General features: G+C 46.6%; 2 protein-coding genes across 4 annotated transcripts in view; one reads left to right on the top strand and one right to left on the bottom strand.

Annotated features, from left to right (window-relative positions):
* Samd11 (sterile alpha motif domain containing 11) overlaps window positions 1-3,161 on the bottom strand; it is a 17,294-nt gene extending 14,133 nt beyond the window's left edge. Inside the window, exons 1-2 of the mRNA XM_057783858.1 lie at window positions 2,291-3,161; window positions 1,162-1,253 (exon numbers count right to left, since the gene is read on the bottom strand). Coding sequence (XP_057639841.1) covers window positions 1,162-1,253; window positions 2,291-2,807 — 609 coding nt within the window. The 5' untranslated portion in view covers window positions 2,808-3,161. The remainder of the gene's footprint in view (window positions 1-1,161; window positions 1,254-2,290) is intronic.
* Window positions 2,470-21,105, top strand: LOC130883446 (10 kDa heat shock protein, mitochondrial-like). Of its 3 annotated transcripts, none has more exons than XM_057783862.1 (2): window positions 2,470-2,588; window positions 20,607-21,105. In XM_057783862.1, the coding sequence occupies exon 2, from the start codon at window positions 20,655-20,657 to the stop codon at window positions 20,961-20,963; it is 309 nt and encodes a 102-aa protein (XP_057639845.1). In that variant the 5' UTR covers window positions 2,470-2,588; window positions 20,607-20,654; the 3' UTR covers window positions 20,964-21,105. The 3 variants fall into 3 exon arrangements, with proteins under 3 accessions (XP_057639845.1, XP_057639847.1, XP_057639846.1); XM_057783864.1 differs by lacking the exon at window positions 2,470-2,588 and adding an exon at window positions 3,502-3,576; XM_057783863.1 differs by lacking the exon at window positions 2,470-2,588 and adding an exon at window positions 20,214-20,312.

Raw genomic sequence — 21,105 nt, 5'->3', positions numbered from 1 at the left:
TCTCTTTTATCAAATGAATCCGTCAAACCCTTCTTGCATAAGGGGATGCATGCTTGATCCCTAATCTTTCTTGTTCTTCAAGTACTCGATACATTGTCTACCTTTGGTGGGATTCTGTAACCAGTCCCCAACTTTAGCTCACTAGATGCTTATACAGTCTGCTCTGACTAGGCTATCCCATCAGGACACTCAGACATTTAGTCATATACTGGGCAGGATTCCAACTCAGCACCCCAGAGACACAGGTTGCTCACCCTCAAGCCTGGGACTATCCCAGATCACAGTCAAAGCAAGTCAGTACTGTCATGCCTCAGAATGAGCCCAATCCCACAATCAGCATCACTCCCAGGTGTGCCAGATGATTTGGTGACCTCCAGATCTAGGCCAAGAAGAATGACATGATCCAGGAATAAGGCTATGCATTCCCACGATTTGAGTAGCAACAGTTCCAATGATGGAAGAATTGGAAAGAGGTAACTCACTTGCTGTGAGTTTGAGGCCAGCCTGGTCTATAGAGTGAGTTCCAGGACAGTCAAGATGGTTACACAGAGAAAGCCTGTCTCAAAAAACCAAAACCAGAACCAAAACCAACACCACAACAACAATTGCTGCTCTTGCAAAGGACCTGGGTTTTGTTCTAAGTATTCACATGGCGGCTTAATACCATACTCAATTCTAGTTCCAGGGTCTCTCTGGATTCATGGGCACCAGGCATGCATGAAACAGACACACACATAAAACAAAAATAATTCTTTTTTTTTTTTTTTTGTTTTTTGTTTTTTCGAGACAGGGTTTCTCTGTGGTTTTGGAGCCTGTCCTGGAACTAGCTCTGTAGACCAGGCTGGTCTTGAACTCACAGAGATCCACCTGCCTCTGCCTCCCAAGTGCTGGGATTAAAGGCGTGCGCCACCACCGCCCAGCAACAAAAATAATTCTTAAACAACAGCTCACCCTGTATCCAACCCGGGATTCCTTTTCTTTCCCAGGTACAGTCTGGGAGGGTGCCAAGGAACCTACTGACCTATTTACTTTTCTCAGGTTCCTCTAGCACATCAGCAGGGTTGAGGTTAGGATGTTCATTCCCAGACAACATAGCCACCACTTTCGAAGCTGAAACCCAGACCTTCTGCCCAACAATCTCCAGCTTATCTCATATCTCACCACGGGCGAGGATATTCTACAGCCTGGACAATCGCAGATCGGGGGGTGCACTTGCAGGATCCCCTTGGACATAAGCGTCTTCAGGCTTTTCCCTGCCAGGAGACCAAGCAGAACACGTGAGGGAGAGGCCAGGTGCATATAGCATTAGCATGCTTTTCAGGGGCATAGCTGCAAGGCCAGATTTTCCTCTTCCCCGCAAAAATTCATGAAATTGTGCACGAAATTCACAATGATCTCTTAAGCCCACCGTGCCCAACTTCTCATCTGAAATTCTCTCTCACCTTTGTGGCAGCTGCTTGGGAAATGCGGGGTCTCTAAAACTCAAATTTTGAGCGAGTGCCCCCGCCTGACCAAGGGATTACTCCCCCCCCCCTTGCCCCCGGCCCCGTCCCCATTCTAGTTGCCCTTCTCTAGAGCTCCACCCTCTCCAAACTGGTCCCAAGGGAACTCATGACAGAGGCTGATGAGGTGAGAGGTGAGAAGGGGATCAGGCCTGCTTCTGCATTCCCTTCCTCGCAGGAAGAGATAGCTAATGGGAGGCGTGACCCCCTAAACCGAACGCATTTAGGTCTCTAACTTTTTTACTCCCGGCGTAGCGCTAGCGCTTATTGAACCCGGCTCAGGAGCCTCCATATCGTATCCAAACAGGCTTTGGCTGGCAGTATCGTCAACGTTGTTAGGTTCCGCTGCCCCCACCTGCTGACACAGCCTCCACTAAGCGCGCACTCCTACCCTTGCAGCAAGTGCATGCACACCACCACTCCTGTCAAGAACCGCTGGCTGGGCGCCTGTGGGGGAAGAGGCGCCCCTCCCATTGGCCTCTCCCGAGTTCCGGTAAACTTCCCCTGCCTTCACGGCTCGCAGACCCAGAACCCTTTGACCTGGGCTGAAGAGATCAGGGAGGCTGAGAAACCTTTGCTGTGTCCACTAAGTCGCTCGTGCGTGGGTGGGTGGACAGGAGGGGCTGGAGAGGAGTGGTGGTGGAAAGAGAAGGGTATCCCCAGCACCAGCCCTGGAGCCACAGCGCCCCCTTTGGGCTAATGCTAGGTGTCCCAGGTGGCAGAATGAGGAACCTGGGGCACAGAAGAAGAGGGACAAGCGGCGGCTCGAGCCCCCACCGTGACCGCACCTTTGTGGCGGATGCTGCGCTTCCAGTCCTTGGCGGTCTCGCGGCCGCTGACGAACTGGAACTCGTTGGGTGTGAGCCACTCGCCCCGGTGTCGGATGGACGGGCCCTTGCTGCCCTGGCAGAGTTTGCGTACGTAGAGCAGCGCGCGGTTGGCGCCGCACTCCACCTCGATACACGGCTCGCCGTTGTCTAGCAGCGGCTGGAAATCCGGTGCCGCGGCTGCAGTAGCTGAGAAGCGCTCGAAGGCCAGTGGATCTCGGGGCAAGTAGAGATGAGGCGCGGCCTCGTGCAGGTTAAGGTAAGCGCGCGGGGGGCGGAGTGAAGGAGCCAGCAGCGCCTCGTAGCCCGAAGCTGAGGCGGGCAGAGAGGCGGCCGGGGGCAGGGCTGCTGCAGCGGGCAGAGGCGCCAAGTAGGCGGGCAGTGGTGGCAGCGGCAGTGTGGCCAGGGTCGGGTGGAAGGTGGCCAGGGCCAGGGCCAGGTCCTCGCGGCCCGGGAGCTCCTTTTTCACTGCTGGCATGGCACTCAGATGAAGGCTTTTTGTTGCCTGCGCGATTTATTTTGGTTGGAGTTGGGTCTTGGGCCGGGAAGTCCTGAATAGAGCCTGACTACGCACTCACTCGGCGGGCTACTGTGCCTCAGTGTTCGCAGCAGATGCAGCCCTCTTGCTGACCGCCGGGCCTCCCTGGACAGTTGTCTGGATGGTTAGCTGGGCCTCGATCGCCTGAGGCATGGTGCTCCTGGAACTGCCTAAGATCTTGGGCTGCAGCTCCTGGGTCCTAGGTCTCTGCAGAGCTGCAGAAGTCTAACTGCATTCGTGTCCAGGCCAGTCCTTTCCTCAACACTAACCAGAGCTGGACTGATCCCGGCAGTGAGAAGTTGCAGAGTCGCCTGTCCTGTTCGTAGTCCAGCCTGGGATTCTTAGCCTCAGCCCCGCCTTTCCCCGCCCCCCAGCTGCCCCGCCGCACACTGCGTTCGCTGGAGGACTTGGAAGACCCGCCGCCGCCGCCGCCGCCGCCGCCGCCTCCGCCTCCGTCGCCGCCGCCGTCGCCGCAGCCGCCGCCACAACTTGGCCCATTTAAACCGCCCTGGCGCGGCGGGCGGGCGCGGGCTCCGGCGGGGGGTGCGTGAAGGCCGACTGGACTCCGATGACACGGAGGTCGCGGGACAGGGCTACAGCCCCTGGCTTCTTCACAGTGGGGAAAATGAAAGGAGACCCTGGGGTGTGAGTGCTGAGTGCAAGACCCCCAACTGTGGTCTAAAGGAATGTAGGGTAATCTGCAGGATAGGTGAGTGGGTTTCTGCTGAAATGGAGCTGGTATGGTCTCATTTCCCCTTGAGTGTGAGCCTGCTCTCCTTCCCCTCAGATGGCCTCTATGTATCTGCAGGGGCTGGGTTGTGGATTGTGGAGTGTTTGAGCTCTGTTTGTAAGTAAGAATAGCAGTTCTCTGTCAGTTTTCTCTCACTACCCATTTCTCACCGAATTGGTACATTGGATCACTTATTGCATATTCTCATTTTGTAGATGAGAACCTGAGACAGGTTAAGCAGTTTTTGAATGACACACAGCTGTTTTTACTATGATGCCTACTCCCAGGGCAAGAAGAGTCAGAGCCACGGAATGGAACAAGGAGGCATTCATAGAATCAGGGTTGGAGTAGGGGACAGTGACAGTTGGCTTAACAAATGTGCACACCAACACATTTCTATCCCCAAGAGCTGCAAGTCTGGGAGAGAGGGACCTGTTACATCTCTGTTCACCTTGATACCTTGAAGGGAGCAGATTAGCTTCATGTCTGGTTTCCGACCCCCTCCTTCATGTTTGTATGGAATCAAGATCAGAGTGAAGAGAAACTGAGATATCTTGTGACTTTGGTATTAGCTTGTGAGAGGGGCGTATCTGTTGTGTGACATGTTGGGTACACTAGAAAGTGGGCCGTTCCCGGTCCCCCAGTCTTCTGAAATGCACCTGGCATTCTCTGACTTTGTCCTGGGGGGGCTGAGCTGGGTCACAAGTTTTTCTGTACAAATAACCTTCCTTCTTCAAGGTAGGGCCTAGGAGTGAGGAAGCTGCCTCTTGCCACCTCCCCTAGTGACCCAGCACTAGCTGGTATGGCCCGCTTCGTCCATGATCCCTTCCCAGGTTGACTTGGAGAGTGAGCTCTGCACATGCTCTGCTTGCGTGAGGAATGTGCTAGGAGTCTGGACAGCCCTTGCACTCTTTAGTTTTTTCTTTCTTTTTCTTTTGTTTTTTCAAGACAGGGTTTCTCTGTGTGTAACATTGGCTGTCCTAGAACTCGCTCTGTAGACCAGGCTGGCCTCAAACTCACAGAGATCTGCCTGCCTCTGCCTCCTGAGATCTGTGATTGAAAGCATGCACCACCACTACCCAGCCTTTGCACTCTCTTTAATAATACTATTCTCCATATAATGGTCTGTTGGTGCTCAAGGAGATATATGGAAGTGGGTGACCACTTCTTTCTTCACCAACATTGGTTCCATTACCTTACCCAGATCCTGGACACTAGTATGTCCCTGATAGACAATAGTCCTTCTTCTTTTCTCTCTCTCTATGGCCTGTGTCTTGTCTAAGGTATGATGCCTCCATGTCTAATGCATATAGGTGCTGCCTGTAATTCTTTACCTTGAAGAGACCATCATGTTGGTGAGTAGTTGTGGCACACATGGAGAGAACACTGGGGCTTCTGATTAAGGTCAAGGGTTGGACCTCATGTGTTTACTGCCAGAGCATAGCCCCAATCTTGTCTCCAAAGATGTTCCCTCAACCTAGGGTTTCTTATGTTAATCTGCATCTGTGTGTAGAGCTTTGGCTTCAAGACCTTCTGTGGAATTGGGAAGCACGGGCTTGTATCTGAGAAGGCCACTACTGTGTGTGTATTTGCCCATGCGTCGCTTCTAGCCCTGCTTACCATCTCTTATCATACTTATGCATAGAAACCATTCAGAAGAAGTCAAGGGCCTCAGATCAGGATGAGCAGAGGGCTGCCCAAAATACCCAACCTAACTTCATGCCAGTTTGGTCATACCTGAAGTACTAAGATCTCTTCCTGAAAAGAAAGACCCTGGTTTAGGTCCAAGGCTGGAAGACTCTTCCCTTTGTCCATTGTGCCATTCCAGGGCTTGGCAAGGAAGTCTCATTACAATTATTCCTTTTCCTGAGATGAAGATCACTGTCCAGAGACCAGGGTTCCTCTTTGGGGATATTATACTTGCTATACCTGTATCCTAGGCTGAAAGTCCTTGGCCACACCATTCTCTGTACTTCTTAGACTGGAGCAAAGGCTAGAGGGAAATCGTTTTTGCATTAGAATCATCCAGGCTGCCTACACCTATACTTCAGCCCCTCCTCCACCCAGGAGGCTCCACCCTCTGGCTTTGGCATGGCCTGGTCGCTGCTCCTGGGCCCCCTGTTTGGGGGCCCTCTGCTTCAGGCTGAGACTAGAGTGCCACTGCAGGAGGGGGAGGAGAGTCATAAATAACTCTAGTGGTTGTGACCTGAGATATATAGGAGGGGCTTGGTCTGGTCGCAGACCCCTCTGTCCCATGAAGGCTTGCCTGTCAATTTAGATTGCCTCCTCTTAGAGTCCCTTTATTCATTTCTCCATCAATAATCTGTTTACTAAGCCCAGATGTGGTAGAATCTCTTGGAAGAGAAATGTGTGAGACCACAGATGTGATTAGAGGAGGTACTTTGAACAAAGTCTTAGTCCATCCCTTAGGCTGTCTGCCTGCTTATGGTAATGGGCTGCATGCCACGAATCCTCTTCCCTCCCAGAGTACAGAGCTATAGGTTTACAGTTGTAGGCGCAATCCTCAGTGGACACCAGCAAATGTATGCATGCTCAAAGCACAAAGTAGACATAGGTGGATTGCAATCTGCATCCACATTACTGACTCTAAAGTTCCTGAACTTGAATATGTAGGATGGTGCACAACGTATAGGAATGCCCTCAAGTGTCCACACAAAGCAGGCACTTTCACCACAAACAGTGCAGACAATCCACAGATAGACCAAAACCTGTACACAAAATACTGGACCTGCAGTCACTAGTACCAGACAGACTGTTCCACATGTTCTTCCGCTAGGACGGCACAGTTGGTCCAAGTGTCTAGTTGGTAGTGCTGTTGGACTTCCTCGGTAGAGTTAACTTTCAGGGTCAGAGGTTAGTGGTAAATTATCTAGGGCTCCTTCAGACAGTTTTGCAAAGGGTCAGACCCTCCAGGAATGTATCTGTTTCTGGTCCTGGTCAGATACAGAGGAGCTGCCCTGCTGGGACATGCCTGGCTTGGGGCTTGCTATGAGCTGGCTATAGGCCATGTTAAGTCTCTCAGGAGAAAGACATTTCTTTTTTTTTTTTTTTTTTTTTTTTTTTTGGTTTCTCTGTGGTTTTGGAGCCTGTCCTGGAATTAGCTCTTGTAGACCAGGCTGGTCTCGAACTCACAGAGATCCACCTGCCTCTGCCTCCCAAGTGCTGGGATTAAAGGGAAGACATTTCTGAGGCTGGGCTGTCTACTGATCCTAACCCTTTTCACTAAAGAAATGGAGATGAGCCTGAGTTCAGACTGGTACCACTCCTATGGATGTGTGTGCTGCACTGCCTTACTAGATGCACTCTAGCAGGTCCCAAACTGTCAGGCAGTGATCCCAACACAACTCCTAGAGTCTGGTCTGGTATCATTGGCAGGGATTTTCTGTTACCATTTGGCCTGCATGCTAAGCCCTTGAGCAGCACAGAGATAGTTGGCCATCACAGGGATGGGTTGGTCCCTGCCTTATGGCAGCTTTCCCATTGTTGTGGTAGCTCCATTGCTTACCTGTTCCCTTCTTCTGCCACTTGTCCTGGTGGGATTTTAGGTATTTTCTTATCTCCAAAATATTATTAGAGTTTGGTTATAGGTACCCTTTTCATCAAAAAGATATACCTGAGAGAAAATTCTAGCATAGTCAGGGTTAACATTATTGCCATTATCAGAAACTACCTAGATTGGTAGTCCGGGGGTGTGTGGTGCTCTTATCGAGGGTCTTGACAAGATGGTACTTAGGCATGCAAGAATGTGGCTAGGGACAAATCGGGTTGGCCTAAGATTCTGCATCTCAAGTTCTAGGTGCTTGACTGAAGTCTCTCGATGCTGACAAAGTTTCATCTCTTCAGGCTTCCTGTGTGTCGTAAGTTTGTGTGGCAGTTTTGTTTTCTGGGTCTCTAAAAAACAGAAACAGACCTTGGTACAAGGGAAAGCAATGGAACCTGAAGACATAAAACCAGCTAGAGTTGCCTGGTAACAACATTGGCTGAGTAATGTCCACTGAGCAGGAAGAAACTGATAGCTACCTGCAGGAAGGCAATACCAGCTCAGAGAGCCTGATATAATGATCAATGTGCAATATCCCAGGGACAGATTCCAGAACAACCAAGTTCATCCTGTGTGTCACATGCCCTTGCCTCAGTGTGGCATATGTCATGGGGCAAGATTTAGTCACATGATATAGATCAGCAGTGTGTGGAAAAAACGTATTGCAGAACAGTAATGGAGTCAGGATATGTAACATGGCATGACATATTGTACCTGGAATGATGGTGGGAGCATCTAGGGATACTGGTGGGCTCCCACTGACAATGGGTGCTTTTGGAGTGCACTGATGTCTTGGTGTTCTGTGAGGAATATGTGGGTGTCAGAACCAAGTCACTGGGCTTCATCTCTTTTTCTGAGTTGTGCCAAGGGGTCACAATAGGCAATCCCTTGATACTGTTGGATAAGAATGGAAAGGAAGTCTGTGCTATGTAACTCTGGAGTCATGCACTGTAACTTTTGTTAGTAGCCCCAGAAATGAGTGCATGAATACCCTGCACAAAATGTACACAGAAGCCTGTGGTCTGGTTTCCACCAGTTTACTATGGGTGGAAAGGCATACATGTTCACAGTACATGCTCAGATGTCTACATGTACATGGGTTTTAAATTAAGACTATTTCCCATGGGGCTCCCTTGGGTTCTCATCCTGAGGCCTGGCATGACTACTTTCTTTGGGAGTAAAGTTTCTCTGATGCCAAGGTGACGTTTTTTGGGTGACCCTAACCTCGAATACAGTAGTGCCCAGTCTGGAGCTACCTATGCCCATTTTATTCTGAGCACCATTTAGCCCCTTAACAATGCAGGAGAACTCCAGAGCAGAGATTCCACTCCCCACCTAAGCCCCTGCTGCAGCACTGAGTTTAAGACTAATAAAACACTCACCTCAAAGGAGACAGCTTTATCTTGTCGATCGGAAGTCTGCCAGCCCAATTTATGATAGAACATAAGATCTCCAAATCTAAATTTACACACCATAGTATAACAAGAGGTCAATGAGATTGAAAGTGGACCATTGAAGGCTTCCTCTGTAATACTGCACAGAAATCTTCAGATCCTGACTCCTGCTCAAAGGGAGTTATGGCCCTGCTGGAAGACACTGGGGAGGACAGGTGAGGTTCTGTTGGAGAGGTGTGCACAGAAAAGGATGAAAAGGAAGAGAGCTGACCTAGACCATCCATGTTTAGAATGAAAACCATTCATGTTAAAGATGAAGATGACAATGGTGCTGAGGCGGTCTATCACTCTGGGCTGGGAAGCCCATCCTTTTGGTCTCATACCTCCCTCCTACAGGTAGCTCTAGCTTAGCGATCAGGCTTTAATATCTTTCAGATTCTCAGCATTCATTTTCAAATGAGATTGCTGTGGGTTCAGGTTAGCTCCCTTGACTTTTTATGCCCTCTGCCACTAGGTGAGGGTTGTGGAGAGATGGCCCTGTCATGGGTGCCTAGCCATTAGGAGGCTGGGGCTTTGAGCTTTTGTCAGACCCTGACTGCAGGATTTATACAAATAAATGAAATAAAGAGTGCTGGCAGCCCTGATCTGATTACAGTCATTCATTTTCTGGTCGTTAATAATTTGTGCAATAAAGGATTGAGGCTGTTCCAGAGAGGGGGAGGCTGTGGCTCAGCCGTCCCTTGGCGCCAGCAGTGGGAGCTGGAAACATAAATTATTAGTTTCTTATCGCTTGGGCTGCCATAGCTCATGCTGCCATGGTCTGATGGGGGTTGGGAGAGGTCCTACTCAGAATCTGCTCTGAGCAACTGCTAGTACTGGAATCTCAGGACAGTGTCCTTTGTCGCTTCAGCCAACACCTTAGTGCCCCAGGCTGTGACCCCAGAGTTAGAGGCTGTGGCTACTATGGGGTGGGGCTTGTTCCCTAAACCTCCAACCTTTGCTAAGTGAAAACAAACCTTTCATTTGTAAAACCCCAAACCCAGGTACACACCTGTTCTGCAAAAGACAGGATTTTGTCACCATGTTTTCATTAGAGAAGCTCACAGACCACCTCTGTCCAAGTTGTCCAGCTATGTGACTTCACACTAGGGGAGGGGCAGGCGACTTGGTGGTGGCTCAGAGCACCTGTACTTAATGCAGGTAATGTTTGTCCGCCTTCCTGGTCCTATTTGAGGGACTTAGTCACCCATGAAGAGCAGGTTCAAATAGCCTTTTGTGGTTCTGGTACCTTTCAAGAGTTCTATTCCTAGGCTTTTTGTTTGTGTTCTGAGTTGCAGGGGCTGAGATGGGTGAGGTTGAACTCAAATGTTATAGATCAGAGAGCTCTAGCCTTAGGACATGACAAAAGTGTGGTGGGCAGGAGCCCAGCTTGCTTGGAGTTAATCTTTGTTTCCACCTTTAAACTATGGAAGGAGGGGGCTGAAACAAGGTTGAAAAGCCAGAAGTAGCTATGGAGGAAGGAAGGATGGTGATAACCTCAACTTCCTATGGGGGAATGTTGTTAGACCTAAACCCCTCTCTGTCTCAGCCTTTTATTACCAGTGCTGGGAGTCACCTAAGCACTGCCTTGCATTGGTAAGAATGGTGATATCTGGTGGCCAGTGTTGCATGGCACAGAGGCCTGGAGTTAACATGCCCAGGGCTGTTTGTCTTACACTTTCTGTGTGGCTTTGGAAAGACATTCAAGCCTAACCCTGAGTTCTATCTGTAAAATGGGACTGACTATCAAAGGAGGCAAACCTGGTGTTTGGTGTACAGGTCTCAGATATTCTGGGGTGTGTAGACAGCTCAGGAATACCCTCTGGGCCACGTGAGTTCAGCTTCAGAATGTTCCTACCTGTCACATTCTATCAAGCCCTCACCAAGTACCTAGCTGTTTGAATACAGTGCCAATGACTCCTGTAACTTGTGTGTCTACAATCTTACCATTTTTATTGTTTCTGGTTCATCTCCCATTGACTGATTTTCCTTCTCCTTTTGATTTGTGTTTACCTGTTGCCTCATCTGACTGGTGAGTTTTGATTGGGAAATAGGAACTGTGGATTTTGTTTAGTGTGTACTATTTTTTAAAAAATAAATTTTTACTTTGCTCTGGAGATTAAGAAGTTACTTGGAAACCATTTGATCCTGTTGCATTTTGCTTTTAAAGTTTTGCTGGGAGATCAGAAGGGCATTTCATCTAGGATGAACACTAGTTCACAGTGATAGTCCCACATCACTTTGTTAAGGGGCTGCTTTGTCCTTTTTGTGGGATAAAGTTCTACAGATTGTCTGTGGAAGCTGCGTAGTTCCTGACAGGACTCTTTTTTATTCTTATGTTTGATTGTCTCTGGGCCTTTTGTGTTGCCATCTCTAATCTTGACTTGTTGATGGTAGTGGGGCTCCCAGTTCTGTGTCTTGCCCCTTGAGAGACCTTCTAAACTATTCTGGGTCTTTCTTTTGGTACTCAAATCCAGAGACTTTTGAGTCAGGGCTCAACATTAGTATTCGTTCTTGGGCTCCTTGTTCTTCCTGACTGTTATTTCTAATGTCACTGTACACCAAGAGTACAACCTGACACAAAGGAGCTTCTTGGAATGTACCTGCTTGTACTACGTGGGTAGTTCCTATGCTTCCTAGAATGTGTAGTGCAGCAGATCGCTAGCTCATCAGCTGTCTAGTTGTCTCTTGGTTAGGCAAATCTTACCCAAGTGTCACCCAAAGAGTGGGTCAGACGGACTCAGCTGTCAGGGACAGCACTTGTGGTGCCTCATCTTGGTACATTCAGGCTGACCTGATGAGGGTTTGGGTTTATTGCTGAACCAGAAGGAGCATGTTTGCTGAAGCAGACTAACCGTGATTGGGGCTGAGACTGCTTCATAATGAAAGCAGCAGACTCCTGTTGGCCCTGGACCAGGGTCCTATCCTTAAATGTAACCAGGAGTCCTTGTTGGCTCCTTGGGTTCCTTGCCTTCCAGTAATTCTCTTCGAAGTGTGCTGCATACAGGAGTCCCCTCTGAGATGTCACTGCTTATCAAAGAAAGTTCCTGTTCCATCTCCCCTACTTACTGATTGATCAGCCCTTCTCGGGCCCTGCTGTTTCTCACTGACATAATACAGTCTTAGTTTTGTTCTAGGCTTGTTGGCACTCCAATGGACTTCGTCTGACCCCTTGACTGAAAGCATAAGTAGGGGATCTGTGACACACAAGGTTTATTGGGCACCAAGGGTTCCTGATCTCAGAACTCCGAGGTCCACAGGCTCCAAATGGAACGCCAGAGCCCTCTTAACTTTTAAGGATTCCTCTGTCTGCTTGTTTACCCAAAGACTTGGGTCTTTGCTACCCATCTAGGTGTCTGAGAGTGGCCTTCTTTTCTCCCTGGATACCAGCTGGGGCTTTTAGAGGGCTAGTCTTGCTTTGTGGCTTGACCCTCTTCTCTGGATGACTCAGCCTCTTCTCTGCACATTCAACCTTTTCACTTTTCACCCTGTCTAGCCCCTCCATGACTACCATACCCATATATCTTTTCTTAATTTAAAAAGATTTTAAAAAGCCTTTCTTTATGATTTATTTATTTATTTTTTAATATTTATTTATTTATTATGTGTACAGCATTCCTTCCATGTGTGCCCGCAAGCCAGAAGGGGGCGTCAGGTCTCACTATAGACGGCTGTGAGCCACCATGTGGTTGCTGGGAATTGAACTCAGGACCTCTGGAAGAGCAGTCAGTGCTCTTAACCACTGAGCCACCTCTCCAGCCCCTCTTTATGATTTATTCAATCTTATTTTATGTGCAATGGTGTGAAGGTGTCAGGTTGCCCAGGAACTGGATTTGTAGACACTTCAGAACTGCCATGTGGGTGCTGGGAATTTGAATCTGTGTCCTCTGGAAGAGCAGTCAATGCTCTTAACTGCTGAGCCATCTCTCCAGCCCCCATACCCAAGCATCTTATATGGATTTTCTTCCAGGGTTGAACCCCCAGCCCTCACAAACATACACACATCCCAGAAGACCATAAAGAGCACATATATACAGATCCATTAATATGACCCTGATTGTGCATTAACACAAAAACAGTTCACCTGGATTTCCCTCTCTTATCTTGGAGATCCTGATTGGGGAGTTCCTACTCACACTGTGTGGTAGCCTTGAGACTGATTTCATTTATCACTGACTGAGTATGAGTAATTTTATCATGAAACACACTTCAGGGTGATAGATGAGGGAGCCAGGGCCAATGATTGCCTGGCTACCTCTCTCTTTAAGAGGGATGCTCAGAGGGGGCCTCCTGACTTGTACAGAGGGAAGACAATGAAACAAGAGAGGGAGGATGAGGAGAAAGAGTTTCAATATGGTGGTTGGCAAGGCTTTGGATGTGGGGGAGAGAGAAGACATAGACCTGGCCTCCCTGATAGGATCCCAGAGGAGCATGTCATGAGTCAGGGTTCTGACTAGGTACCAGACATGGCTATTTTAAAAATATGCCCAGGGCCGAGGTCCAGAGGCAGAAGATGAGGGACAGACAGGTGTGTCTTTTATGCCCAGATAGAAAAAACATGAGGACGTTTTCACGTGTTTCTCTTTTTCTTTAGCTTCTTCACAAATTGGTGTGATAATGTCTGTTTCACTAACTCATCAATACTAGCCAAAGTCATATATGTTTAACCTTTGGATGTGCATATGTGTGGTTCCTGGAGCCTCTTCCATTTATCTGATTAGGGAACCTGCCTATGGACAATGGCCATGGGGGCTAGCTTGTCCATCTTCCCCTAAGACCCAAACAACAGTGAACAGCAAGGGACTCAGCAGGCTCAAGGTCACATAGTAACAAAGGAGAAATCTTCTAACCTGTTTCTGGCCTGTGAGTTTCCTGGGGTCTGGATGATTAAGTCAATCTTGTCTACCCATAGTAAAGTTTCTCAGGTGTGGTTCGCCAGCCCCAGTCCCATTTCTACCAAAGTAAAGCTTCTTAAGGCCAGCTCCATACAGCCAGGACGTTGATCCCTTGGCTAGTCACAGGGTCAGACAGATTCAGTCCTGCAAGAGCAGTTCTGCTGCGTCTTGTGTGTCTGGTGAGTGCCTGGTGAAGCTGTTAGCCAACAGTGCTGTCATCTTGGTTGATGAGCCTCAGAAAGAAGGCTGGCAGTGGTGTAAGGGGATGCTGTTGCAGGAGCAGAGCTGTTCCTAGGCGTCTGGGCAGCTTTCCCTGAGGCTGCTGCTGGTTTAGCTGAGGTGCCAGGTGCATCTGGGAAGTCTGGGCCACTGCCTGCCTACAGCTGCCCTTTGCCTGCCTCAGTGGGTTACTCTCCGAGGCCCCCTCGTTGCCACGGCTGATTAACCCCTTCACCTCTGGTTGCAGGGAGGTTGTTTGAGTGGGTATCAGGCAGATACCCTATGTACAGTTGCAGCTAGAGACCCCTGAAGAAGCTGTGGGTACATGGGTCCTTTTCACTAAGGACACTGCTACTCCTCCCCTATAACCAGAGCTTCCCCTTTCTTATGTGACAAAAGGATTCAGTGATTAACTGGTAACTCCTGGTTTCCACTTGAATTATTAATGAGCTGGACACCCCACTGATGTCCTCACATAAATACTGAAGCCAATGCCCACTGCCCTCTCAGGATACCGAAACTTCAGAGCTCATGACTTAGGTATAGCTTTTGTTACATTTTGCCTCCTGCTACAGGTTTTATGCCCCTTCCCCAAATGTCCTCTTCCCCCAAGCCAATTGTACTGGGAAGTGACTTGGTCTGTGGGGGAACTTGACCTCATGGTTTCCAGGGTCTAGAAGAGGGCATGTAGATGATGTATTCCATGGGTGAAGAATCAAATCCAAACACAAACTCCAGAGAAATGTCCTAAAGCCCTCACCTCTTCTTGACCTTTGAGAGACTCATAGTAAGCTATACTTCTCTTGTCTACTACAAAGCCAGACTCAACTATTACACAGGCCCAGCATCCCCCATTTTTAAATATTTTTTGAGATAGGGTCTCTCTATGTAGTCCTGACTGTCCTGGCACTCCCTATGCAGACCAGGCTGGCCTCAAACACACAGAGATCCACCTGCCTCTGCCTCCTGAGTACTGGGATCAAAGGCATGTGCCAACACACCAGAACAAGACCAGCATTCTAATTATAGACTTTTAAAAGTTATTCTAAATACTACTTATTTATTACATTTATTTATGTGTGTTTCAGGGGAGTGTGGTGGGTGTGCATAAGTACAGAAGCCAGAGGACAATTTTTGGAGTCTTATCTCTCCTTCCATCATGTGAGTCTTAGAGATCAAACTCAGGTATACAGTCTTGGTGGCAAGCACCCCTACCCACTGAACTATCTTTCCAGCCCTAAATTGCATCTTAGAATTATTTCTTGCTTATTTTGAAACTTCTGTATGGAGCAGGCTGGCTTTGAACTTATAGAGATTTGCCAATCTCTTTGTCTCAAGTGCTGGGATTAAAGTCATGTACCACCAAACACAGCTCAAAAAAAAAATTATAATGAGTTGGGCAGTGGTGGCACGCATCTTTAATCCCAACATTCCTGAGGCAGAGACAGGCAGATAGATCACTGAGTTCAAGGCTAGTCTGATTTACAGAGTGTATTCCGACAGCCAGGGCTACATGGAGAAACCCTGTCTCAAACAAGCAAGCAAACAAACAAACAGATTATACTGTATTGAAGTTGTAGATTTCACCAGGGATAGAGAAAACAAGATGTGTCAGTGAGGGTTCTCCAAGACTTGGGACTAGGTATCAGGGACTGAAGCATGTGTGACAGACTATGGTTTCCAGTCTGACACTGGTGAGAGATTTTGGCACTGGTATTTTCTGCAGACTGGGGCATAGATTCTTGTGGTCTTACTGTTGCCCTCTGTAAGACAACCGCACACCATTCCACACTTCCATGCATTGCAGTTAGGTGAGAGTTGGGGTATGAAGGTGAGCGCTAGTAACATTTCCAGTGTGTTCCCAACTGTCTCTAATCCCAGAGGCCATCTCAGTTGAAGGGCAGGAATCTGGTTACCTAAGGACCCCTGTTTTTCTTAGCTAAAGGAACAGGATGATAAATAGGCTTCTGAATACAGTAAACATTTGTGCTGAATACAACCGCCTTCTGCCACAGGAGATAGCACAAATTGAAAAGTAGAGCAGATAGCCCTAAATCCAAATCAGGACAAACCCTCAGTCAAGGCCAGGCACTTGCTCTGAGGCCAGGAACTGAAGGTTAGCACTCAATACTCTGATATATTATTGGGACAGCTAGGCCAGTACCTGAAGTCTTTGCCAGAACTTCTGGACCTTGGGATTGACACCTTCACTGGCACTCAATCTGGACAGACTATGCAGAACAACTGCTGTCATCATCCAACCTTTATACCAAGTCTGTAAAGAGGTCAGATTACTGGGGACAGGCTATACTGCTGCAGGTCATTCCTAGAACTAGTAAGAGTGTTTTGTTCAGGAGGGGTCTACTGATGCAGAAGGCTCATGGAATATACTCCTAGAGAAGACATAGGATCCATCCACTTAATAACTGCTGCCCTGGAGGCCTGACCAAGAAGTGAGGGAGCCAAAGTAGAGAAAGAGTCTGGGTTTGGGAAAGTTGATCCCTAGCCTCACTGTGTAGAAACAAGAATGTTCTAGGGCTAAGAGTTTGCTTTAGATGTAGGGAATGAAGATCCTTAAAGGCTCCCCTAAACAGCCTTCAGTGTGATTGAATTGTCTGGGGTTTCCTATTAATGGTTCAGAGTGACGCAAAGTAACCAAAGTCACAGTATGTATTTCTGGGCTGGGCGATTATTCTGTGTTTAATATTTTTACATTTGTGCCAGTATGAGGCTCCAACTTCGCCACACTTTCATCAACATAATAAAATTTCCTTTTTAATTATACCCATTTGTATTAGTAGAAAGTTTGCCTAACATGAACTAAGTCCTGGGTTTGAACACCAATATGGCATAAAAATCAGGCATGGTGCTTGCTTGTAATCCTAGAAGTCCAGAGATAGAGGTAGGAAGATAAAAAGATTGAGGCCATCTTTGATTTGATTTGAGGCTAGTCTGTAGTACATGAGACTCTAAATCACCCTAGCTATACCTACAAAAAAAGCCATTGCTTTTGCAGAAAAGCATGACTCCTTCGTGTGGCCTATGAGGTGAAGGTGAGCAGGGTAAAAACCCAACATCTTTGCCTTCGACTTGTGTCTGTTGCCTTTCATTTATATCCCACTTCCATGTGACTCTGTACAGAGGCGTGTTAATCATTCCAGGAGTGTCTATCTAAAAACCAGTGGTAATCAATCTCATTCCCTTTCAAGGCTGTAGACATAAAAATAAGACTGAGACATCTTCCTGTCAGGTTTCACAATACACTCCTTTACAATGACTCCTAAAAGGTACCTGAAAAGTATTTTAATCGTGTCTCAAACATGGAGTCACCTTCACTTCCAGAAATAACAGATCACCCCATGATAAGAACACTACCAAACAAGAACAATCACCTCTCACTTTATTGTTCTTTTAAGAAATAAAAGACTTTTAGCTGGGTGATGGTACACCTTTAGTTCCAGTACTCAGGGGGCAGGGGCAGGTGGGTTTCTGAGTTTGAGGTCATCATGGTCTACAGAATGAGTTCCAGGAAAGCCCAGGCTACACAGAGAAACCCTGTCTGAAAAAGCAAAGCCAAGCAAAACCAAACAAAACAAAACAACAAAAACATCATCAAACACAAAAAACACCCTAAAAGCAAAACAAAACAAAAAAGAAGAAAAAAGAAAGAAAGAAAGAAAGAAAGAAAGAAAAAGAAATAAGGACCATTTTTTTTGTTTGTTTTTTGTTTTTTGTTTTTCAAGACAGGGTCTCTCTGTAGGTTTGGAATCTGTCCTGGAACTAACTCTTGTAGACCAGGCTGGCTTCAAACTCACAGAGATCCGCCTGCCTCTGCCTCCCGAGTGCTGGGACTAAAGACGTGCACCATCACCACTCGATGAAATAAAGACCTCTAGACTTCTACAAAAGCAGAACCTGACATAATGACCAACCAAATCATATATGAATAAAGATTCTTAATTATGCATACCTTTTGTCCCCTGTCCTCTTGAAAATGTGCTAAAATGTTTACCCTTTTACGGAGATTTGAAAGTAAATGACCTTCAAAGGGAGTGACACTAACAGGAGGTGTGACCTTGTTGGAATAGGAAGTGTGTCACTGTGGAGGTGGGTTTTGAAGTCTCATATATGCTCAAGCCATGCCCAGTGAGTCAAAGCACATCCTGCCAGTCAAGATGTAAGACTCTGCTACTTCTCCAGCACCATGTCTGCCAGCTTGCCAGCATGTTACACCATGATGATAACTGACTACTCCTCTGAAAATGTAAGCCACACCAATTAAATGCTTTTCCTCTGCAAGAGTTGCCATGGTCATAGCATCCCTTCATAGAAACAGAAACCCTAAGACACCTTTCAGCATTGCTATGTTGGTTAAAATCTGTTCCCAAGTTTTCAATATTATTCTTGTTTTATTGGTGAGTGGCTAGTTCTGACAAGAACTGACTGTTAGAAGCTCTGGAATTGGGCCTCTGACCTAAGACTGTGGTTTTAAAGATTTATTTATTTTTTAAGTATGCAGCGTTCTGCCTGCATGTGTCCTTGCAGACCAGCAGAGGGCACCAGATTCATTACAGGTGGTTGTGAGTCTGGGACTTGAACTCAGGACCTCTGGAACAACAGTCAGTGCTCTTAATCACTGAGCCATCTCTCCAACCCAAGACTGGTTTTAATTTTAATTGGTGTGCTAAAGTACCTGAAAGGTTTTTATGTCTTTCTCTCCATCATTTGTAGTCTTCTAAAAGTGCTATTCAAGCCGGGCGGTGGTGGCGCATGCCTTTAATCCCAGCACTCGGGAGGCAGAGGCAGGCGGATCTCTGTGAGTTCAAGGCCAGCCTGGTCTACAAAGGGAGTTCCAGGACAGGCTCCAAAGCTACAGAGAAACCCTGTCTCGAAAAACCAAATAAATAAATAAATATAAAAAAAAAATAAAATAAAAGTGCTATTTACTGGTGAGATGGGGCTGGAACAAGCATCTCGACAGTGCAGAGTATTACAAAGTAGCTTGGAAAGGCTGGGTCTATGGTTTGTGCTATTGAACAGGAAAAAAAGAAAAGTGACTGATACCAAAGCAGTACAGAGTATTACAAAGTAGCCTGGAAAGGCTGGGTCTATGCTTTTTGACATTGAACAAGCGAGGAAGAGAAGTGGCTGATACCAAAGGCTCAACTTTCTTAAATACTGCTGTCCCAAGCTTAACTAAATTTTGGGAAATCAGCAGGCCAACAGATGGGTTAGGGTTATTGTTAGGGTTGGAGGTGTTAGGGTTATGCTGGCATTAGGGTTATGGTTAGAGTTAGTTTTAGGGGGTTAGGTGTAAGGGTTAGAGGGTGAGATTGTTATAAGTTTAGATTGTTAGAGGGTTAGAGGTATAGTTAGAGTGTGGGGGTTAGGATTAGTGGTTTTTTTGTGTTAGGGTTATAGGGTTAGGGTTGGAGAGTTAGGGTAAAGATTAAAGGGTTATTGGGTAAGGGTATTAGGGTTAGAGTACTCAGGGTTAGAGAAACATAATCTCATTTAATGTTAGGGTACTCTGGGTTTGAGTCAGGGTTAGGGTTCTTGTGCTTAGGATTAAGGTTCTCAGGTTTTGGGTTAGGGTACTTATGTGTAGGGTACTCAGGTTAGGATTTAGGGTTAGGGTTTAGGGATAGCATTAGGATTAAGGGGTTTGGGGCTAGTGTTAGGGTTTTTGGGTCCAGAATAGGAATAGAAGGTTTGGTGATGGAGGGTTTAATGTTATAGTGTTAGGTTTAGTGTTAGGTTTAGGAGGTTAGGGCCAAAGGAGTTCTGTTGCAGTGTTAGGGTTAGGTTTTAAAGTCTAGAGTTAGGAGTTAAGTTTAGGGTTGTGGTTAGTGATTAGGAGTTATGGGTTATGGTTTGTTTGTTTTTTGGATTAGACTCTTATTCTTGGAAAGACAAACAAAACAAAACAAAAAATAAAAACCCTTCCCCAGCCCTAATTTTGGGCCTAATTTATGGCAAGTTATATTTGGTCAAATGAAAAGCATTTTCCAGTTTACATCGAATGGCCATGCTGTTTGATCAACTATTACCTCTTCCTCTGAAGGGCTGTCTCTTGTTCAAATCTAGTCTTTATCAACTTTGATGGTAGTCACAGATTTTCTTCTCCCATGGAAACAAAAGCAAAACACCTTCCCCAACTTAATGCATATCCTGGTTTTTATTATGTGGTCAATACATCTTTAAAGTATACCAGCTGACTTAATTCTGTAGTTTTTACTATTATCCATGTCTCTCTGCAGTTGTTGTTCCTTTCTCATTAGCATTTAGAAAATTCAAAGTTAATAAAGCATTATGCAATCTATTTCTGGGAGTCCTTATTACCCCTTTCTGTTTATTTAGCATAAACTTTAAAGTTCAGTTTGATCCTTCTATAACTACCTGCCCTTTAGAATTGTGTGGTATACCTGTAATATGCTTTATATTATAAAAAGCAAAAAACTCTTCCTTTTAGATACATATGCTGGAGCATTGTCTGTCTTTATTTGTATAGGTATATCCACGATGGCCATAACTTCAAGCAAATGTATGATTGCCAAATCAGCCTTTTCCAAACTCAAAGCAGGTGACCATTGAAAACCTGAATAGGTACATATTTCAGTTTTCCAAATGCTACAGAATGGAACACACCCATCTGCCAGATTTCATTCCTTTGAGTATCCTTTGGGTTACTTCCTGCAGGTAGTGGTGTTTGTTGTGTAAAGAACAAATAGGGCATTGCCTTCTAATTTCCTTGACTTATTGCCACATGATGGAAAAGCTTTTTTTTTTTTAAACTGCTGCTATTGACATGTTTTTGTTTTTTTTTTAAACTGCTGCTATTGATATATATATTTTTTTGTTTTTGTTTTTGTTTTTATATTCTTGTGATTCTCCTTGCAGCGGGGGCCTGAGCGCAGAGTCCGAGCAGCGGAGGCGGCGGCGTGAGTCATGGCTGGACAGGCATTCCGAAAGTTTCTCCCGCTCTTTGATAGAGTATTGGTTGAAAGGAGTGCCGCCGAAACGGTGACCAAAGGTGGCATCATGCTTCCAGAAAAGGTGCAAGGGAAAGTACTGCAAGCAACGGTAGTGGCTGTGGGATCAGGCGCGAAAGAAAAGGGCAGAGAGATTCAACCAGTCAGCGTGAAAGTTGGAGACAAAGTTCTTCTCCCAGAGTACGGAGGCACCAAAGTCGTTCTAGACGACAAGGATTATTTCTTATTTAGAGACGGTGACATTCTTGGAAAGTACGTGGACTGATCACTGTTGAAATGGTGTCACGTGAAGCTGCCCATGCCACCGACATTCTGAGCTCTTCATCATGTAAATAATTTCCGTGCCTCCTTTTATAATAAACTGATGATGCCTGCACCGATGACATCGTCGTCTGCAGTTTAGTGTC

This window comes from Chionomys nivalis, chromosome 11 (genome assembly GCF_950005125.1).
Source record: "Chionomys nivalis chromosome 11, mChiNiv1.1, whole genome shotgun sequence".
Classification (NCBI taxonomy): Eukaryota; Metazoa; Chordata; class Mammalia; order Rodentia; family Cricetidae; genus Chionomys; species Chionomys nivalis.
The sequence above is the reverse complement of the archived record's forward strand: the minus strand, read 5'-3'. Positions and strand labels throughout refer to the sequence as shown.

Bases quoted from the DNA above. Each gene is read 5' to 3' on its own strand.
- LOC130883446 (XM_057783862.1), top strand. From the start codon at position 20,655: ATGGCTGGACAGGCATTCCGAAAGTTTCTCCCGCTCTTTGATAGAGTA.